Here is a 20,727-nt window from a genome sequence, read left to right on the forward strand (position 1 = left end):
TGGGATGAAAGAGCATCCACCAGGGCCTCTAGATTCTTCTCTGTTAGGATTATAAAGACGGGTATAATAATGCACAGGAAGATTAAGTGACTTTTTTAAGAGAAACAGACTTTTCCAAGTTCCCAAAAAGAATCAGCAGTAGAGCCAGAAATTTAGGAGTCTGGGATCTCTGTTCTTTGCTCTAGCCAGATTACACTTCATTAGCTAGGTCTATTTTGGTTACCTTTGTATTAATTGTTATTAATATATATGGAGTGTTAACATTGCTCAGTGTTATGCATAACATAGCGGAAGTCACAAGGCACAGCCCCAAGGAAACTACATCCTTAAGCACTAATTCTGCAAAGAGATCTGTGCAGGAGTCCATATTGACTTCAATCGGGCTCTGTGTTGGTATAATGAGGCGCCCACACGCATCCACTTTCAGGATCAGGGCCTAAATTAGCACAGACAATATAGGTCAGAAATATTGCAGCAAATGACATTCTAATGTTTGGCTCAGTGGCACAATTATCTGTGGGGTTTTTTTCCAAAAAATAATGGTATCAAAATAATTTTATAATCTAATCTATCTATATGATCTACAGTGCATGCTGCTGAAAAGTTATCTCCTGGTACAGTATAAATAACCCATATTTATAATTATCTGATTGCACATCCCACTATGCCAGTTGCATTTAACAGGGATGATGAAACTGACAGTTTAGGTTCCAGTTTGTGAGGATACTAAGCTCAGTAGAGAAACTGACTTGCACAAACTCCAAGTCACTTGAGATCCAGCAGTTTCTCCACTCTGGGGGCATGAAACTCTTCTCTGAGTTGTGGCCCCAGCTGCATGCTCTAGGAAACAAACAATGTAGATTTAATTCCTTTTAAGAAAGTGACTTTAATCTGTGAGGGAAGAAGATGAGAATTTAGTTTTTCTTCCCAGAGGGAACTGATGTACTTCTAAGTTTAAGTAATGGCACCTAATACAAGGGGGATGGGTAGAAATATCCTAAAACAAAGAGCAATAAAAACAATACTGTAATAAAAATATTCTAGGCAATAGCACAGTAGCCTCATACCACAATACAGCATTTAATTTTTAATAGCACCCAGTATGTCTAATCGATCCAGGGCAGTGGTTTTCAACCTTTTTTCATTCGCAGACCCCTACAAAATTTCAAACGGAAGTACAGACCCCCTTGGAAATCTTAGACATAGTCTGCAGACCCCCAGGGGTCCACAGATACAGCTTGAGAACCACTGATTTAGGGCCCCAGTCCTGTAAATCGCACTGCACCGATGGACCCCTCTACTTCAGCCCATTTATGCAAAGCAGTTTGCAGGGTCAGGACCTAGGTGTGTTTTCACCTCTGTCCTTTCAGACCCCAGGAGGTGATGTAACTGCTTGTACTTGTGGGTAACGTCACTGGCTCCCCTTCTTAAACTCTGGCGCGCTCACCAGCACCCGCAATCAAGTGACCCCAGCCAGTGACGCACAAGCACCCAGGGCACAGAGGAACGCCAGCCCCGCTGCAGCGCCCTGGGGACCCGCGGGCGAACGGCTCTGCTGCTCCGAAGCGCTCTCCGCAGGCCCCGTGCTGAGCGCGTGCCCGGCTCCCCGGGGACAGGGGGCCTCGGCACGCGCCGCGCGCCACTGTCCGCTGCCCCGCTGCGACTCCAATCAGCGCCCCCTCCCCCCACCCGGCCCCGTGAGCGCGCGGTCACGTGACGGGCTGCGGCCGGCCCACAAGCGGGCTGCGGGACAGAGCGTGTTCACAGCCCGGAAGCCCCGCCCCCGAGCGGGCTGAGCCCCGCCCCCTGCTCCGCGGCCGCCCGCCCCTCCCCGCCCGCCCGGCTCTCCGCGGCGCAGTCGGCCGGCCGAGGCCATGGTGGAGCCGGCAGACGAGGCGCCGCTGCTCTTCTGGGCCGAGGGCCCCGCGGTCTCCCTGCCGCAGCCCGAGCCGGAGCGGGGCGGCTGGAGCCTGGCCCCGGGGGGCGGCGCGGCGTGGGGCGGCCCCGGGGCGCTGCCGCGGGGGCCGGAGGCGGAGGCGGACCAGATCGTGGCGGTGTTCGTGGTCACCTTCGATCCCCGCTCCGGTAAGGGCGGCCCGGCCCGCGGGGGTGCTGCGCCCCCGCCGTGCGCTGCCGGGGAGCCGCGGGAGACCCCCCCCCCACACCGCATCCATCCTCCGGGCTCAGCGGCCGGGCTCCGCTGTGATGAGCTGGGCCGGCCTCGGCAGGTTCCCAGGGAAACGCTGCTGCCCCCTGTCGCCTCCTTCCTGACCCCCCCCCCCGCGGCTCCTCGGTGGTGCGCCTGCTGGGGATGAGGGACGCCCTGGGAATCTCGCTTCTCCCCCCCGCTCCCAGGCTGAGCAGCTTGGTCATCGCTGTTATGAGTTGGGGAGGCCTCGGCAGGTCCCCAGGAAAACGCTGCCTCCCCTCGCTTCCACTTTCCCTTCTCCTTCCTATCCCCCAGCCCCCTGGTGTGTCTGCAGGGAATGAGAGACACCTTGGGAATTCTGCTCCTCTTCCTGCCCCGCCACCACTCTCCGGTTGAGCAGCCTGGCCATCGCTGTTATGAGTGGGGAAGGCCTCAACAGGTCCCTTCTCAAGGGACCTACTGCACACCTCACACAGCTAGTGCTCAGGCCCACAGGGATGAGAGGGAAACCGTGTGGAAATCTTTCTCTCCTACTCTCTCCCTTCCCTCCTCCCTGGCTCAGCAGCCTGATCATCATTGTGATGAGTTGGGGGGGGCAGCAGGTTCCCAGAAAATACTGCTATATTCCCCCTCTTTCAGAAAAGATTGCTACATTCCTCCTCTTTAAATCCTCCCTGTCACCCACTGATCTTCATGGGGTGATGGAAAAGCCCTGGGAACCTCTCCCCACTTCAGTATCCTGTACTCTGGTGATGAGCTTGAGGCGGGTCTCTGCAGCTTTCTCTCAAATGAGAATATTGTGCTGCGTGTCCCTGTTTTCCCCATAGGTATTGATTGGTAGTGAGGTGAGGCAAGTCATGGAAGCCTCACCCACCAAACATTGTCTACAAACAGTCATTCGCTGTACATACAGTGTGTTAGATGGTGATTAACATAGCCACCATCACTACAGTATCTGACCACTTCCCCAGTGTGCATGTTGTTTTCCTGTGACTTGCATTATATTTGCCAAGTATAATGCAACAAAATGCTAGTTACTTCCATTCATGCAACTTTGAGATCTTGGTGTTACTTTCCCTTCCTCATCATGGGACCTGTGCAGATTAATAACACTCTGTTTATCTATAGTGCCTTTCTTCTAGGAATCTCAAGTGCTTTACATACGCTAAGGAATTAAGCCTCTCAGAATTCCTGTGAAATAGGTAGAAGAGTAGTACAGATGAGGAAACAAGTACAGAGAAAAAAGAACAGGAGTACTTGTGACACCTTAGAGACTAACAAATTTATTTGAGCATAAGCTTTCGTGAGCTACAGCTCACTTCATCGGATGCATGCAGTGGAAAATATAGTGGGGAGATTTTATATACACAGAGAACATGTGTTACCATACACATGTAACAAGAGTGATCAGGTAAGGTGAGCTATTACCCAGGGGAGGAGGGGACCTTTTGTAGTGATAATCAAGGTGGGCCATTTCCAGCAGTTGACAAGAATGTGTGAGGAAGGCGGGGGGGGGGGGGGGACGGATGGGGGGAGTAAACAAGGGGAAATAGTTTTACTTTGTGTAATGACCCATCCACCCCCAGTCTTTATTCAAGCCTTAGTTAATTGTGTCCAGTTTGCAAATTAATTCCAATTCAGCAGTCTCTTGTTGGAGTCTGTTTTTGAAGGTTTTTTGTTGAGGAATTGCCACTTTGAGGTCTGTAATCAAGTGACCAAAGAGATTGAAGTGTTCTCCAACTGGTTTTTGAATGTTATAATTCTTGACACCTGATTTGTGTCCATTTATTCTTTTATGTAGAGACTGTCCAGTTTGGCCAACGTACATGGCAGAGGGGCATTGCTGGCACATGATGGCATATATCACATTGGTAGATGTGTAGGTGAACGAGCCTCTGACAGTGTGGCTGATGTGATTAGGCCCTATGATGGTGTCCCCTGAATAGATATGTGGACACAGTTGGCAACGGGCTTTGTTGCAAGGATAGGTTCCTGGGTTAGTGTTTTTGTTGTGTGGCTGCTGGTGAGTATTTGCTTCAGATTAGGGGGCTGTCTGTAAGCAAGGACTGGCCTGTCTCTCAAGATCTGTGAGAGTGGTGGGTCATCCTTCAGGATAGGTTGTAAATCTTTGATGATGCGTTGGAGAGGTTTTAGTTGGGGGCTGAAGGTGACGGCTAGTGGCGTTCTATTGTTATCTTTGTTGGGCCTGTCCTGTAGTAGGTAACTTCTGGGTACTCTTCTGGCTCTGTCAGTCTGTTTCTTCACTTCAGCAGGTGGGTATTGTAGTTGTAAGAATGCTTGATAGAGATCTTGTAGGTGTTTGTCTCTGTCTGAGGGGTTGGAGCAAATGCGGTTGTGTCGTAGAGCTTGGCTGTAGACAATGGATTGTGTGGTGTGGTCTGGATGAAAGCTGGAGGCATGTAGGTAGGCATAGTGGTCAGTAGGTTTCCAGTATAGGGTGGTGTTTATGTGACCATCGCTTATTAGGACTGTAGTGTCCAGGAAGTGGATCTCTTGCGGGTACCCATAGCAATGCCGCTGATTTGAAGGTATACGTTGTCCCCAAATGTGAAATAGTTATGGGTGAGGACAAAGTCACAAAATTCAGCCACCGGGTTTGCCGTGACGTTATCGGGGATACTGTTCCTGACAGCTTGTTGTCCATCTTTGTGTGGAATGTTGGTGTAGAGGGCTTCTATATCCATAGTGGCCAGGATGGTGTTTTCAGGAAGATCACCGATGGATTGTAGTTTCCTCGGAAAGTCAGTGGTGTCTTGAAGATAGCTGGGAGTGCTGGTAGCGTAGGGCCTGAGGCGGGAGTCTCCATAGCCAGACCATCCTGCTGTCAGGGTGCCAATGCCTGAGATGATGGGGCATCCAGGATTTCTAGGTTTATGGATCTTGGGTAGCAGATAGAATACCCCTGGTCGGAATTCCAGGGGTATGTCTGTGCAGATTTGTTCTTGTGCTTTTTCAGGGAGTTTCTTGAACAAATGGTGTAGTTTCTTTTGGTAATTCTCAGTGGGATCAGAGGGTAATGGCTTGTAGAAAGTGGTGGTGTTCATATTCCGACCTATTCATGATGATGACAGCACCTCCTTTGTCACTTTTTGATTATGATGTCAGAGTTGTTTCTGAGGCTGTAGATGGCATTGTGTTCTGCACGGCTGAGGTTATGGGGCAAGTGATGCTGCTTTTTCACAATTTCAGCCCGTGCACGTCGCCGGAAGTACTCTATGTAGAAGTCCAGCCTGTTGTTTCGACCTTCAGGAGGAGTCCACCCAGAATTCTTCTTTTTATAGTGTTGGTAGGAAGGTCTCTGTGGGTTAGTATGTTGTTCAGAGGTGTGTTGGAAATATTCCTTGAGTCGGAGACAGGATTCTAGGTCACCACAGAACTATATAATGTTCGTGGGGGTGGAGGGGCAGAAGGAGAGGCCTCGAGATAGGGCAGGTTATTCTGCTGGGCTAAGGGTATAGTTGGATAGATTAACAATATTGCTGAGTGGGTTAAGGGAACCACTGTTGTGGCCCCTTGTGGCATGTAGTAGTTTAGTGTCCTTTTTCTTTTGTAGAGAAGCAAGTATGTGTTGTAAATGGCTTGTGTAGTTTTTGTAAAGTCCAGCCACGAGGAAGCTTCTGTGGAAGGTTGTTTTTTTATGAGAGTATCCAGTTCTGAGAGCTCATTCTTAATCTTTCCCTGGTTGCTGTAGAGGATGTTGATCAGGTGGTTCCGCAGTTTCTTTGAGAGTGTGTGGCACAAGCAGTCAGCATAGTGTGTGGTATGTAGATTGTAATGGATTTTTTACCTTCAGTCCTTTTGGTATGATGTCCATCTGTTTTCATTTGGAAAGGAAGATGATGTCTGTCTGTATCTGTACAAGTTTTTTCATGAAGTTGATAGATTTCCACTCCATAGGGCTAAATTCAGTGCCTTGCACAATGACAGGTTTCAGAGTAGCAGCCATGTTAGTCGGTATCTGCAAAAAGAAAAGGAGTACTTGTTGCACCTTAGAGACTAAGAAATTTATTTGAGCATAAGCTTTCGTGAACTATAGCTCACTTCATCGGATGCATGCAGTAGAAAACACAGTGGGGAGATTTTTATAGAGGCTCTCTTGTCTGACTATGCAGGAAGTCAGTGGCAAAGCTGGGATAAGAATTCAAGATTTTTGACTTCCATTCTCACTAGATTCACTGCCTTTTTACTGATTCTGCACATCCAGCATGGGGGGAGGCAGGGCGGAGAATGTATGTAGGTAGGTGTGTTGCCACATCAGAATAAGTAACTGGGAGAAGAGGGCATATGGGAAATAGGGGTTAGCACTAGGATTTAATTTTCTGTTAGTGCAGGAGTGGCTTTCTTTAATGTGCAGCCAAAATAGGTGATCTCAGTGGTGTTACATCAGCGTAGTGGACCCCACAGTATAATAATCAAGGGGGTGGGGTTTAGTGCTCCAAATAAGTATGATGTTAAATATGATTAGTCTCCCTAGACAAACCTCAGTTTTTCCTAAAACTCCTCTGCCATTTTGTGAGTAGGCAGTTGGGCACACAGAGTGAAAAGTGGTCCTGCAGAAGCTGGACTGCTTTCCAGCTGTACTTTTAAGTACTAGGTAATGGCGGGTAACATACCAGTACATCTTGGTTTTGGTGCTGGTTTTATCTGCTGTGGAGGGTTGTACTAAAGTGCTTCCACGTATACAATATAATTCACAGGGAAATATTGAAAATGGGATGTAAGGAGAGGGTCAAATTTGACCGCTATTGTCCACATGCAACTTTTCAAAGGGGGGAAAACAATCACTCTTCATACTTCTCTACAACAAATAACTTTAGAAAACTAGGTTTAGTAGCAGTAGTTAAGGCTATGATGATGTCACGGTATCTGTGACTTCCAGGAACCTCCGTGTCCTTTTCTGCATCAGCCCTGGGGCAGTGGGGCTGGGCTGCAGCACCCAGGCAGCAGGGGGCCCTAGAGCTGCCAGCTGCTGTGGGGGTTAGGGGTCCCCCGGAGTTCCCAGCTGCTGTGCAGTGGGTGGGACCCTGGAGCCCCAGCAGCTGTGGGTGCTGGACCCTCCTCCCTCCCCATTTTGTCAGGGATATTTTTAGTAAATGTCAGGGACAGGTCAGGGGCCTCCATGAATTTTTGTTTATTGCCCATGACTTATCCATGACTTTTACTAAATATATCCGTGACAAAATCTTAGCCTTAGCAATAGTGTCTGTATGGAAGAGGTAAATTACGTCCCTTGATGGGCATGTAGAGCATTGACTTGTGCTGCTTCTTCTTAGTGTATGCGTAATGTGCCTCAGATGGCCCATGACCAGGATTCATCACCGAATTTGGTCCACTGGTTGGATCATTAGCTTCCCCAGCTTGGGCTGGGTATTGACAGGGAGTGCGACATGAACGCTGATCTATGCCTCCTGATTTGTGCTGACTGTACCCAACAAATCACAGCTCTGCTACATATTTATTGGTGTAATACCTGTATTGAGTTCTGTCTGCACAGGTGACTTGGATTCTTTTGTTTGATGCTTAAGAGATTAATGTTGTTTTCCCGAGGAGTGGTGAACTTATCTCTCAACTGTCTTTCATCACGCACTTGCGATCTTGCTCAGTCCTACACAAACTTGGTATTAATTCTCTTCTGTTATTGACCTAAGTAACCAATCATGACACTGAGATTACAGAAAATGCTAACCCCTTCGTTGATAGCCCACCACTGCATCCGCTGTTGTCCATTATTAACTTCCTGTTGGTAGGTCAGCGCATACCTGCCAAATAAATTCACACATGCTGTGCTGCTGTTCTGTCTGCCTCGATCTAGAGTCTTATATAGCATCCATCACTTATGTATATGTTTGTACATACACTTCAGATAGTGACCGGCTTCTTGTGGCTTTGTGTGAGAGGGCTAGGGTGGCTATGCAGAAGGGCTGGGTCAAAGAAGTAAGTTTTGCTTTTTGTTCTGAATACGCTAAAGTTTCTGTGTATCCTGACCTCTTCTGGGAGTAAGTTATGGGCAGTGGCCAAGAAAGTTTGGTCTCCTGCATGCACAAGCTTTGCTCTTGAGGTTAACAGTCCCATAATGCCACAGGAACCTGGCTCTCATGGGAGATCATGACCACGCAGGGTGTGCTGGTCCCTTGGGTAACTTGTGCCAAGCCCATGGAGGACTCTGATGGTGAAGACTTCTTCTTTGGTATGGCTTGGGGAGGTAACAACAATTACAAACTTATATCTAGATATGATAGTAGGGACTTTGCGACAGCAGTGAGCTGGTGCATGTCCTTCAGGCCCCTGGCTAAAGAACAAATGGACACTCAGAAATGATGTGCTCAATCATTTGTGCCTGGTGACCACAGTCTCATACAGGTGTTTGCCTCATTTTCCATTTAAAGAGGGTTTGTCCACATCTCCCGAGAGATGTCCTGATTTGATTCAATCTGCACCAGTCTTTCCAACATAAATCAAAACCCGGTGGTTCCTTGACAGGGTCAACAATGAGCTGTTTGTTTTGCATGGTCAAAACACTCCCTGTGGTTCTCCATTTAGCCTCAGCATCAAAGTTAAGTGTAAGAGTCTTGATGCGGATCCATAGAAGGTTGCAGGATTTTAATTTTGTCTTTGGAGGGTTCTGCAGGTCATCATGCAGCGGGATCTTCGTGTTTGCATTGACATGGTTGAGAAAGTGAGATGTCTGGGCAGCTCTTCTGATCTGTGGAGGCTGGATATGCGATAGGACTGGGAGCCAGTCGACCAGTGTCAGGAATGCTCAAATTGACTCTTTGCGCATGGCATTATTGAGTTGAGTATCAAGGCGTTTAGTGTGACTGCTGTGAAACCACACTGGCGCACAGTATGCAGCAGCAGAATGTACCAAGGCAGTTGTTGTGGTTTGTAAGGTCCATGGACTGGAGCCCCATGATGTTCTGGCCAATTTTCTGATAAGCACAACATGAGACCTGACCTTATAGTGGGTGTTCTCGAGGTGTTGTCGAAAGGTTAAACTCTGGTCCAGTGTAACACCGAGATACTTTGAGTTAGCCTCATGGCTGACGCTCTCACTGCAGAACTGCACCACGAGTTTGGTATTAGCCATTTTATTGTTCAGATGGAAAATGGTCACCATGTTTTTTTTCGTGTTAGGCCTAAGTTTCCAGCATTGGAAATAATCAGCCATTGTGCTAAGATCTCAGGTTAGGGTGCCGCTGATGGTATGGAGGCTTGTGTGCTGAATAGCTAGGGCAATGTCATCCGCATGGATTAATTTCCTCAACTCCATTGCTGGTATATCCATGGTGTAAAGATGAAAAAGTATCGGGGCCAGGACAGAGCCCTGAGGGATGCCAGATTGAAGAGTTCTTGGTCTACTGATCTGGCCATTAAGGTGTACCTTAACCAGTGGTCCCTGGTCATCGCCGCCAAGAGGCGGATCGTTTGCCGACAGTGAATGATGTGGGAGACCTTGAGGAGGAAGGCCCTATCTCCAGCTGGTGTCATATGCTGAGCACAGATCAACAAGGATGATTCCTGTCTTCAACTTCTGTTGGAATCCTGTCTCAGTATAGCCGATGAGTGAAGCTACTTGGTCACAGCAGTTCCTCCTCCGGTGAAATCCTGCCTGCTTCTCTGGGAGGATGTCTTTGATAATGTCAGACAGATGGTAGAGCAACCCCCCGCACCATGAGTTTTTTATGTCTGGTAACTTTGTCGTCATCTTTTGAGTGTGTTTCTTGGAGGTCCATGATGCCAATGTGATGATCTTTGAGGGTCCTAGAGAGGTAATCCGCTTTTTCTATGGACATCCCTTCTACAGTAAGTTGGTATATTTGGAGGACTGGCCCAACTGTTCTTTTCTGGTCCTGAAAAGGGTGGTTTGGGGAAATATAAACATTGCTACTTTCACTGGGAGGTCGGTAAAATGACGTCCAGTGGCCAGTCAAGGACATTGGTACGTTCGTGAATTTGCACAAAACACGCAAAACACCAGCACTTAACAGGAGCATCACGTGAAGGTTGTTGTCTTGCTCCAAAGGTGAAGACTGAAATATAGAATTTGACCTGGAATTCCATGAGCTAGTGAAGAGTAGAGCACTGGAGGTGATGTGCTGTCAGAGGCTTGCTTTGCTGAACAGATGGGTTGCTATGTCCTGCGCCACCAGGAACGGTTCTAAGATCAGCTGTTTCATACCTAGGTAGAGAGAATTATAGTAATTAAGCCTGGAGGTTGTGAATGCTTGGATCACCAAAATCCAAACCCAAATGGAGAAGCCACAGCTGGTCATCCTGCCAGCTGGAAAGGGGAAAAGGTGTGTTTTGTGTGGCTTTATTGGGTATCCAGAAACAGCAAGGAGTCCAGATAGGGCTCACCTGTAGGATAGACACAGGAGGGACAAGATAAAGAGAAGCACTGCTGTGGGAACTTCAGGCTAAAGAGAGATACAGTCTCGCATTTTTTGAGGCACTTGTATCGAGCTTTCAATGTTTGGCATCTTGGAATGTTGCACACAGTGCTGGCTGCCCCATTCCTGTATCCAGATGCCACTCTCTAAAAGAAATAGGAGCAGGTCAAATTATGTCTCTCGCTACTTATGTGATCGTGGTGGGCAGCTAACTATCTTGGTAGTAAGTTTGAGATGTAGGGGAAGCCTACTCTTAAAATGCTGCATCGGCGCAGCTGTACCATTGTATTGCTTTAATAAAGACACTCTAAGGGCACGTCTACACTACAAAATTAAGTCGACCTAAGTTATGTTGATGTACGACATCGCAGTAATTAAATCACGTTTGCATGTCCAATGCACTTGGAGAATTGTGAGACTGTTTCTGAAAGGCAGTAACAGTCAATGTGAGCAACACAGTGTCTGCACTGACACTGCATCGACATAATTACATCAACTTCAGTGCTATGCCTCTCGTGGAGGTGGAGTTATTATGTCAGTGTAGTGGGCGAGTTACATCAGTGGGAGCTACATTTTAGTGTAGACACTTACTGAGTTAGGTCGACGTAATTAACTCTCGTATAGAGCAGGCCTAAGTTGATGGGAGAGAGCTCTCCCGTCAGTGAAGTTGATCCAGTAGCTCTTCTGCTGACAGAACTGTCTACATGGGGGTTAAGTCGGTATAACTATGTCACTCTGGGATGTGGATTTCATCCCTGAGCAATGTAATTATTATACCGATATAAGTCTGTAGTGTTCTTAATAACTTAATAACTACTGGTCCTGCAACTGCAGGATTAGGCCTACAAGTGAACCAATAACTGCTTTAAAAAAGTCCAATTCACCATTATTAAGCTGTTTGTTTCTCTTTTGTATTTCTTTCATTCTCCAAATCGAGCTAAACCATGTTCAGTTTCACTTTCTGGTTCTCAGGCACTAGCCCAGCGTTGCAGTGTTGTGTTGCAGGTACTGCTTGGGAGTGTAGAGATCTAAAAGTGTGTTCACTAACATATAGATCTTCATGTCAGGGTGTGATGCCCCCCAGCCGCCGCCATCCCCATGAACATTATTAAAGAGGCTAAATGCTGGTGTCATAGTAGCTTCTGGGAGCATCCAAAAATAAGAGGGATAGTGCAGAAAGTTACAAGGGAAACTTTTTTTGGCTCCATTCCTTCCAGAAGCTGCTATCCTGGTGCTGTCGAATGGCTTACAAAAGTTCTTCAAGATACCTGTGAGCTTCTCTCTTTAAAGCCTCGCATTGTGCTCTAAAGTTCAAGTTGTTTGGATGATGCTTGGGAAGTCCTTCCTCACCAGCCTGGGAGCTGCTTTGTGCATGGCCAGGGAGCAGGATAGGCTTCCTGCTCTCACAGAGGCTTCTCCCTTCCCCCTCCCTGTTGTCTGCCGGCAGCTAAGCTTGTACCTGTGGGAAAAGTCGCTCCTTTGTTTGCTCTAGCATCTCACCTGACTGATTTTTATCTCTTTGCTTGCTCCGTGACTGCCACGTCGCACAGGGCAAGGTGGTGAGAGTGACTGCCCAGGAGTACAGGTGTTGGTGGCTAATTTTCTTTTTAATGAAAGATCCTAGAAAACAGTGCAACTGAATGAGTTTATTCAGGTGTGAGCATGGTGATCTCCTGTGGCTTAAAGCACAAGACAGGGTTCTAGTTCCACTTGCTCTGCCACTGACCTGCTTTGTGGAACTGGGTGTATTACTTAACCTCTGTCTGTTCACACATCTGTGAAATGGGAATAATACTTGCCAACCCCCGCAGCAATATTTGTGGCTTAACTAATTGAAGGTACTTCGTCTGAAAGGTGCTGTGGAATGATAACGTATTACTATTAACTCTGCAGCTGAAGATCAGTAGTTGATTCATTCTGAGCATTAGACTTTCAATTGTGTTTGAAAGAGGAACCTGCGGGAGAACTTGGGAACTTGGCGCTAACCACAACTTGTGGTTGAGGGAGCTCTGGTCTACTTCCTTAAACTCTTCAGGGAAGGATCATCTTGTGTCTTTTTAAAAACAGTTATACATTTTAAAAAGTGGCTACATATAACTCTAAACACAAACCACAGGCATTATCATAGTGGCTTCCTCTGCCAGCCTTGTACACTGCCGAAAAGGCACATGTACATCAATAAAGACTCTGTCTTCATATGTATTTGTACAGCACCTAGGGTGACCAGATGTCCCAATTTTATAGGGACAGTCCCGATTTTGGGGTCTTTGTCTTGTATAGACACCTATTACCCCCACACCCCTGTCCTGATTTTCCACACTTGCTGTCTGGTCACCCTAACAGCACCTTGCACAGTAGAGCCCTGATTGGGGAATCGGGGCGTTACCATCATAAAATGAGAAATCCCCTTTGTACTCAAGTCAGCCTCTGCCAGAGAGTCCTTTGTAATGGAAAAGCTCTCCCTTATCCTCACTTCCATGCTTGGTTGTAGCGACTTTACGTTAGCTGTGTGATGACATTGCTGACAAGACAGCCTAGGACTGGCCTCCCCATCTGTGAACAGAATGGATGCACATGAAATCTCTGCTGTTTATTGTCATTAACTTGCTGTATCACCAGGCCCCAAAACCTGTTGGAAACACTATCTACTTGAGCAGAAAAATAGGCTACTAAATTCTAGTAGCTAAATAGAATTATTTGTGCTCCCTCCTTTGTGCAATACGTAAAATACAAAGAAGGGCCAGGATTTTCAGCAATAGTCCCCTAAAGTTAGGCACTTATTTAAATGTGGAGCACCCCACAGCTCCTACTGACCCACATGGGTGCTGCTGAGCGCTCAGCTAGTTTTGAAAATCAGCTACTTATATAGGTGTCAAATTGTAGGCTCTTGTTTCTCAAAGTCATGGCCAAGTCTAAGGCCTTGTCTAAACACACAAGTGGTACTGTTTTAACTACACTGCTATAAAGTGATGTATTCTCCCCACACATTCCCAGTGTGGATGTTGTTAAATACGTATAGTGTTTGGGAAGGGGAATAAACTATACTGACACCAGGTGCTTTCATACTGGTATAACTGTGTCAACGCTAGGCCTTGTAGTAGTATAACTTTTGGTGGGAAAAATCTCATCCCTGAATATTTGTATTGATCCAAAATCTGTGTGTAGCCCACAAATCTGTTGTGAAAAATTTTAGGATTAGATTGATTTGTAATATTTTTTGTCTTTTATATGGATCATCTTTCATCTAAAAAAATATTCTCTCTTATCTCCACCCCAAGATCAGACTTCTTAGTTATTCTTTTCTATTTCAGGCATTAAACTTTTTCTTGTTGGGGTGATAGTTGCCAATTTATTCAGTCTTAATCTTTTCTATATCTGTGCACTTTTGAATTTGCTGGAACAATTATTGTGTTGTAGAGTTAGGAGGTTGGGAAATCTGTGAAACATTTCAGTCAGCTCTTAAAATATTAATTAATTAAAGAGGTGTTCCATGGAAGCTGTATTAAGGCGTTGGCTTTAAGATTCCTGTTTGACCAGTCTTACCAAGGAAGATAATGGGCTTCCAGAGAAATGATCCATTGCCCAAGCAGAGCCATCAAGAAGGATAGGCGTGGTCGTGGAGTCTCCACACCCACACTTTGAGTGTGAGGTGGAATACCAGCTGTCCTGTGGTTTGTAGACGTGATGGTTTGTGGGCTATCAAACCATTAAAATATCACAGGTCTAGGACTGAGGATTGCATGTACTGGGCCTTGGACTAGTGAAAAGGAGGAAATCCTTCTTGTAACAACGTTTTATGTACTAAAAAATACAGCCAGCTGATTTGCTCAGAGGCTTGGAATGTTAGAAGCTTTGACAAAGATGGATTTGTTGGCAGAGTGCAGGTGAAGCAGTCAAAGGTACACAACAAACTTGTTAACCCAGTACTTGAGTTTTTCACATGAATATCATGGCCACATATGTGGCGTGCATGTATTTTTATATATATATCTTTTTTTTAAGCAGCAAGATTCCACTGACATGAGCATGGCCGGTGCTACAGTTTTCCGTGTGGTATGTGTAAACTCCTCCCTACCAGTAGTGATCAGAACGCTTTCACTTTTAGCCATAAATCTACATACAAAGTTCTGGCCTGGGCTTTTTAATACCCCTTCATGAGCCTGGCAGAATGGAGAGGGAGTCCAGTTTCCATTTGTCTTGGAGATTTGACTTCTAAATGATTTAGATAGTAGCACACAGAATACACCTATAAAGTTTGTGGATGATGCCAAGCTGGGAGGGGTTGCAAGTGCTTTGGAGGATAGAATTAAAATTCAAAATGATCTGGACAAACTAGAGAAATGATCTGAAGTAAATAGGATGAAATTCAATACAGACAAATGCAAAGTACTCCACTTAGGAAGGAATAACAGATTACACACATACAAAATGGGAAATGACTGCCTATGAAGGAGTACTGCAGAAAGGGATCTGGGGTCCTAGTGTATCACAGGCTAAATATGAGTGGAGAACAGTGTAACACTGTTGCAAAAAATAAAATAAGCAGACCTCATTCTGGGATGTATTAGCAGAAGTGTTGTAAACAAGACCACGAGAAGTAATTCTTCTGCTCTACTCCATGCTGATAAGGCCTCAGCTGGAGTATTGTGTCCAGTTCTGGGTGCCACATTTCAGGAAGAATGTGGACATATTGGAGAGAGTCCAGAAAAGAGCAACAAAAATAATTAAAGGTCTAGAAAACATGACCTGTGAGGAAAGATTGAACACATTGGGTTTGTTTAGTCTGGAGAAGACTGAGAGGGGACATAACAGTTTTCAAGTATATAAAAGGTTGTTACAAGGAGGAGTGTGAAAAATTGTTCTCTTTAACCTCTGAGGATAGGACAAGAAGCAATGGGCTTAAATTACAGCAAGAGAGGTTTAATTTGGACATTAGAAAAAACTTCCTAACTGTCAGGGTTGTTACACATTGGATCAAATTGTCTAGGAAGGTTGTGAACTCTCCGTCATTGGAGATTTTTAAGAGCAGGTTAGACAAACACCTGTCAGGGATGGTCTAGTTATTGCGTAGCCTGCAGGGGACTGGACTAGATGACCTCTTGAGGTCCCTTCCAGTCCTATGATTCTGTGCTTCTTTCCTCTCTTGAAGAGATTTCCTCTAAAATCCTTTCTGAATCCAAGGTTTTATCATGGCAACATGATGCACTTACCAAATGCCTGGCTATTTAACATTACGTCCTTCCCTTTGCTCTGCTTTTGCACTACAGTGCTGTGGAGAGGGATCAGATTCTCAGCTTTGGAGACTGAAGTCTTCTGTCCACAGAACTCACGCAGCACAAACATCAGTAGAGTTAGCCCCTCTTTCACTGCCCTGACCCAATACCTGGCTGCTGCCTGGCAAGGCTTGGAGGGGCAAGTCTGCAAGACATTAAATAGGTTCCGAAATAACTGTTGAGGCTCATGCGATGTACTAGTGGTCAATGCAGCATGTCTGTCTCACAAACAGTACATGGAGTGTGGTACGGTTGCATTTGTGCTCTGTCTCAGGTACTGGAGAGACCCATCTCACTGTAATGCCATGTAATCACCGCCCTGTGTTGCTCCAAAAACTTGCCTTTTAAAATAGTGTTATCAGTGCACTGCTCCTTGGTACCCAAGTGGTTGAAACCTGACTGCTGTTGATTTGTTGCTGCTTTATCTTTAGTAGAGTGTGGGACCCTTTTCCATGCCAATGAAAAGTTATTGCTCCTTTGCCCCACAGGTAACATGGTGGAATGGTGTTTGCCCCACGACATTGACTTAGAAGGTGTTGAGTTCAAATCCATGGCAAGTGGGTCGCACAAAGTCCAGTCAGATTTCATGTGAGTATATTTGTGCTGCGCTGCTCCTTCCCATCCTCCTTAGCCACACACGCCCTCCTCCCTTAGTCCAAAGCAGTAAAAATGAGCACTGCCCATCAACTAAGGCCTCCCAAATTGACTTGTCACAAAACTAGCTGCTTTGGAGTGAATTTTCCAGATATTTAGCATCTGCTGCATCAAACATCTGCTATTTATGTAGGTCCTAACGTAGAATGACTTCTGCTATGGTGGCCAGCCTGCCAACAAGAGCAGATCTGGTTCCTAGAGGTACTGACGCTAACGCATGAGGCAGGAACAAACAAGGAAGTTAACAGAATTGCTAATTTCAGGCTCTGTTAGGAATATCCGCAGTCAGGCCACGTGGTGGGGATGGAGCAAATTCTTTTCCAAATGGAAAAGAGTAAAACTGGGGGGAAGGGGAGGATTTTTTGTTTGTGGTTTTAAGAGAGAACACAAAAGAAAACATGTTTAAAAAAACTTACTTTATAAAGTGTGATGTGTTATCCTCACTGTTCTTTGGAAACATGACGTTATGCTCCCTGGGCCTGGCTTTCTACCCGAGCCTCTCTTCTGAAAATTTCCCCATCATTGCTAACACAGGTTCCACTGCACCAGTGCTAGCAAAGGTCTGGCTTTTAGTGGCAGGAGAGGCACGGGAGGCTGCCAGCTTTCTGAATGCCATGTAATGTAGACCATGCTCTCAATAGATTTAGAAGACTTGGTTAAAATGGCAGAGGCCTGTGTGCACAGGAGGAGATGAAGGGGGTGGGGAACTGATATTTTTGATGGCCCTTCCTAGGATCTGTTTGTTATACCTTGCCATGTATATGCCTCTCTTCCCACTCTCCCCCTTTCTAGTTATTTTTTGTTGCACGTTTGTCCCCAGTTATTTCCGGAAAGGGCTCTGCTTCGGCCTGGCCTGCTTTGAAAACATGCCCGTGGAGAGCGAATTAGAGCGTGGCGCCCGCATGAAGTCTGTGGGGATTCTCTCCCCTTCATACACCCTGCTCTATAGATACATGCACTTCCTGGAGAACCAGGTCCGGTAAGTTGTCTGTGGGATACAGGATTGGCTGCCTGTGCACCTTACTGAAAGGTCTGAACGTTTGTGTGGATGGTTGGATGTGAAGGTTTCTCAGGCTACACTGGACATCAGGTTGGGTGTCATTTGAAAGGTAACTTTCCCTGGATGTGCAATAAGGTTTTGGCTTTGAGCTAAGACTTTGAAATGTTGCCCCACTAAGACCTTTTTCCGAGAAAGAGTACTTCTCCATGTGTGTGTTACAGGAAATGAAGATAATGATGGAGGAAAGAAATTAAAAAAAATTACACACTGAAGTGGTCCTGTATTACTAACTCAAGTTTAATCTGCTGGAGAATTGCTTGTTTTGAACAGGTATTAGAACAAAGTAATTGTTGATTTCCTGCCTGTTCCTTAAAACATCAATTTGCTAAAGGTTTCTTGAAATATTTTTAGAGCCAACAGTGAGATTTTGTTCTTGGCTACATACATGCTTCTGCTGTCTACACGAAAAGCGCTGTCCAGTGGGACTGCAGGATCAGAGCTTGCTAAGGGAATTAAGTAAGGGTAAAAGAGGACTTGCAGGAAAACACCATCTTGTTTGAACTTGTTCTAAATGTTAAAAACCAGGATCCATTCTACCATGCATGGAGTATGAGAGTCCTGCCTGACCGTATCAGCCCTGCCCAGGTTCCTTGGATGCACTGAAAGATACAGATGCTCATGAGGCTGGTGCCACAGCCTGTGAAAACTGAGGCACCCACGGCTGAATTTCGGACTAGGAGACATATGTGGCTATGGGCACGGGCCCTGGGGTCTGTGGACTCCATAAACCTTTGCTACTTTTTGTCTTTTCCAGACACCAGCTGGAGATGCCAGGGCATTACTCCCACCTAGAGGCGTTCTATGATGACAAGAAGGGGGTTCTCCCTGCTGGCAAGGGTACCTCCAGCTCTCAGCCACCCGTTCACTGGCTGCCCTCCATCCACAGATACATGTATCCAGAGATGAAGGTGAGGCTGGCGCTGTCCAGTTTGTATGAACATGCAGTGCACTGATGCTCCCGATGGGTAGAGGACTAGCTAATTTGCGTATAGCAAGTCTCTCTGCTGGCCAAGCTAGTGGAGTTTTCTCCATGCATTTCAACATTCATGGGATGAGCCCTAAGCTACTCAGGCAGCAGCTATCCTCTGTTGCAGTGTGCTGCTCTTGCTCCCACGCATCTAGTATTACAAGCACTGGGCGGTGTGTATCTACAACTTGCTCCCATATTCTGCTTCTGTATTTAGCATCTCTGTGTGTGTTCCTGTAGCATCTCTCACAAGCCATTCTCTTCCCCTGGCCCTCAGATCACACACCCCGCAGGCTGTATGTCTCAGTTCATTAAGTTCTTTGGAGAGCAGATCCTCATCCTCTGGAAGTTCGCTCTGCTACGCAAGCGCATTTTGATATTTTCACCACCGCCAGTAGGAGTTGTCTGCTACAGAGGTACGGAGTCAAGGTCAAAACCCTCAAACCTCTACCTTCCCACGCCTGAAGGACAGTGACTTTTACACATGTGCACACACCCCTCCTTGCTGATACAGAGGAATGCAGTGCCGTTCTCCTAAGCCCACTGCTAGAGAAGGGGATGGGCAGGGTTTTGCAAGGCAACCCTGAGGCTCCCCTCCCCCACTTCTTGCAAGCATACTTTGTTGGTCCGAAGAGCTATGAACCTCAACTCTTGTCTCTGTGTGGCCGCACCAGATGCTGTTGCCTGACTTTCATTCCACCAAGCAGCGGGGTGCAGGGGGAGATAATGTCTAAACATTCTGCAGGAACTTAAGTAAGAATTTAAATAATGTGTTGCCCAATGGGAGAGTCAGAGGGAAATGTAAGCATTTCAGTGTCAGTCAGATGCCACTATGCTGTGCTATGAACACTGTGTGTTAAGGAGCACTTGGGGCAAATGGGGACAAGAGAAACAAGGAGGGGGCACTGTGGACCCTACTCAGAGGGAATATTGTGGGCATAATGTTATCCCTTTCTCTCACCTGCAGTGTATTGCTGTTGCTGCCTAGCCAATGTCTCGCTGCCTGGCATTGGGGGCACCGTTCCAGAGTCTAAGCCTTTTTTCTATGTGAATGTGGCAGACATAGAAATGCTGGAGACTGAAGTGTCTTATGTGGCCTGTAAGTACAACAGCTTCTTTCCTTCCCTACTGCTTCACCCCAAGCTGCGATCTCTGATGGGTCAGGAGGTACCTTTTAGAACTTAAGCTGAAAAAAATCTCCTGATGGTGAGAGATACTGTGAAATAAAAGAGGAGAGATCTTAACCTGCGTGGGTATGGCCAGGTACTGTTCTCACCCAGCAAAGACTGGATTGTAACGTGCCTGGGTGTGGCTGTGTCTTGTTCTCATCGAAAAGCAAAGCAAGAGAGAGTGTCTGAAAATCTTCCTCTCACACTGGTCCCGGCAGGCACAACGGAAAAGATCTTTGAGGAGAAGCGAGATCTCTACGATGTCTATGTGGATAACCAGAATGTGAAGACGCACCATGAGCACCTGCAGCCGCTCCTGAAGATTAACAGTGCTGACAAGGAAAAATACCGGCGGCTCAATGACCAGAGGTAGTGGAGGGGACCTGAGTGGTGGAGCGATGGGACCAGTATCTCGATCTCTGAATTGTCTTGTCTTCATTTTCCTGATTTCTTGCTGCTTTGGTTCATTCTTTTGACCCTCTCATTCAACACCTTTATGGTGGCTGTTTGTATTACAGCAGGGCCTAGAGACTTCAGCTGAGATCAGGGCACCTTTGTGCTGGGCACTGTGCAAACACATAGTAGTAACCCGTCCCTGTCATTCTTAAATAGACAAGGTAGATAAAGGGTGTGAAGGGAAACAGGCACGGAGATGAAGTGACTTTGCCCAGGGTCATGCAGTGGGTTTAGGGGCAGAGCTGGGAGTAGAATCCAGATTGCCTGACTACCAGGCAAGTGCCCTGTCCATGGGACTCTTCTGCCACCTATAGATTAAAGATGAAGGTTTTGGTATCTTTATTTCCAATAAATGGTGATGTCTTCAGTCAGAATACTGTTGCTATTGCTCTGTGTTTCGTTGCTTGTACATGTGTTTGATTTGCCTCCCTTCTCCCAGGCAGATGTTGATGTACTCTCAGGAGGTGGAGGAGGACTGCAGCTCCTGTGAAGAGGACCTCTTTATCTTGTGAGTTGCTCTCTGCACCACTGAATAACAACCAGGCTGTGGGGAGTCTTTTAAAGTGTGGTTTCGCACTGAGGGCCTGT

The 20,727-nt window shown here is 46.5% G+C and overlaps 1 protein-coding gene and 1 long non-coding RNA gene across 3 annotated transcripts in view; one reads left to right on the forward strand and one right to left on the reverse strand.

The window, feature by feature from the left end:
• The window catches only part of DENND11 (DENN domain containing 11), a 30,186-nt gene that overhangs the window by 2,439 nt on the left and 7,020 nt on the right, over positions 1-20,727 (forward strand). The window contains exons 1-8 of one of the 2 annotated variants that reach the window (XM_084616788.1): positions 1,847-2,085; positions 16,322-16,421; positions 17,308-17,466; positions 18,302-18,455; positions 18,792-18,930; positions 19,482-19,613; positions 19,902-20,052; positions 20,579-20,647. In XM_084616788.1, the coding sequence (XP_084472914.1) occupies positions 1,875-2,085; positions 16,322-16,421; positions 17,308-17,466; positions 18,302-18,455; positions 18,792-18,930; positions 19,482-19,613; positions 19,902-20,052; positions 20,579-20,647 (1,115 nt within the window). In that variant the 5' untranslated portion in view covers positions 1,847-1,874. Of the gene's footprint in view, positions 1-1,846; positions 2,086-16,321; positions 16,422-17,307; positions 17,467-18,301; positions 18,456-18,791; positions 18,931-19,481; positions 19,614-19,901; positions 20,053-20,578; positions 20,648-20,727 lie in introns of those variants that run through there. The other variant, XM_084616789.1, reaches the window with a different exon arrangement.
• On the reverse strand, positions 3,687-12,782 carry LOC311510595. The gene is made up of 3 exons (XR_014709109.1): positions 12,061-12,782; positions 7,641-10,349; positions 3,687-6,128 (listed from the first exon to the last, which is right to left on the reverse strand). It is a non-coding gene; the product is annotated as an uncharacterized lncRNA (long non-coding RNA).

Source organism: Lepidochelys olivacea (genome assembly GCF_965140295.1).
Source record: "Lepidochelys olivacea isolate rLepOli2 genome assembly, chromosome: 1".
NCBI lineage: Eukaryota > Metazoa > Chordata > Testudines > Cheloniidae > Lepidochelys > Lepidochelys olivacea.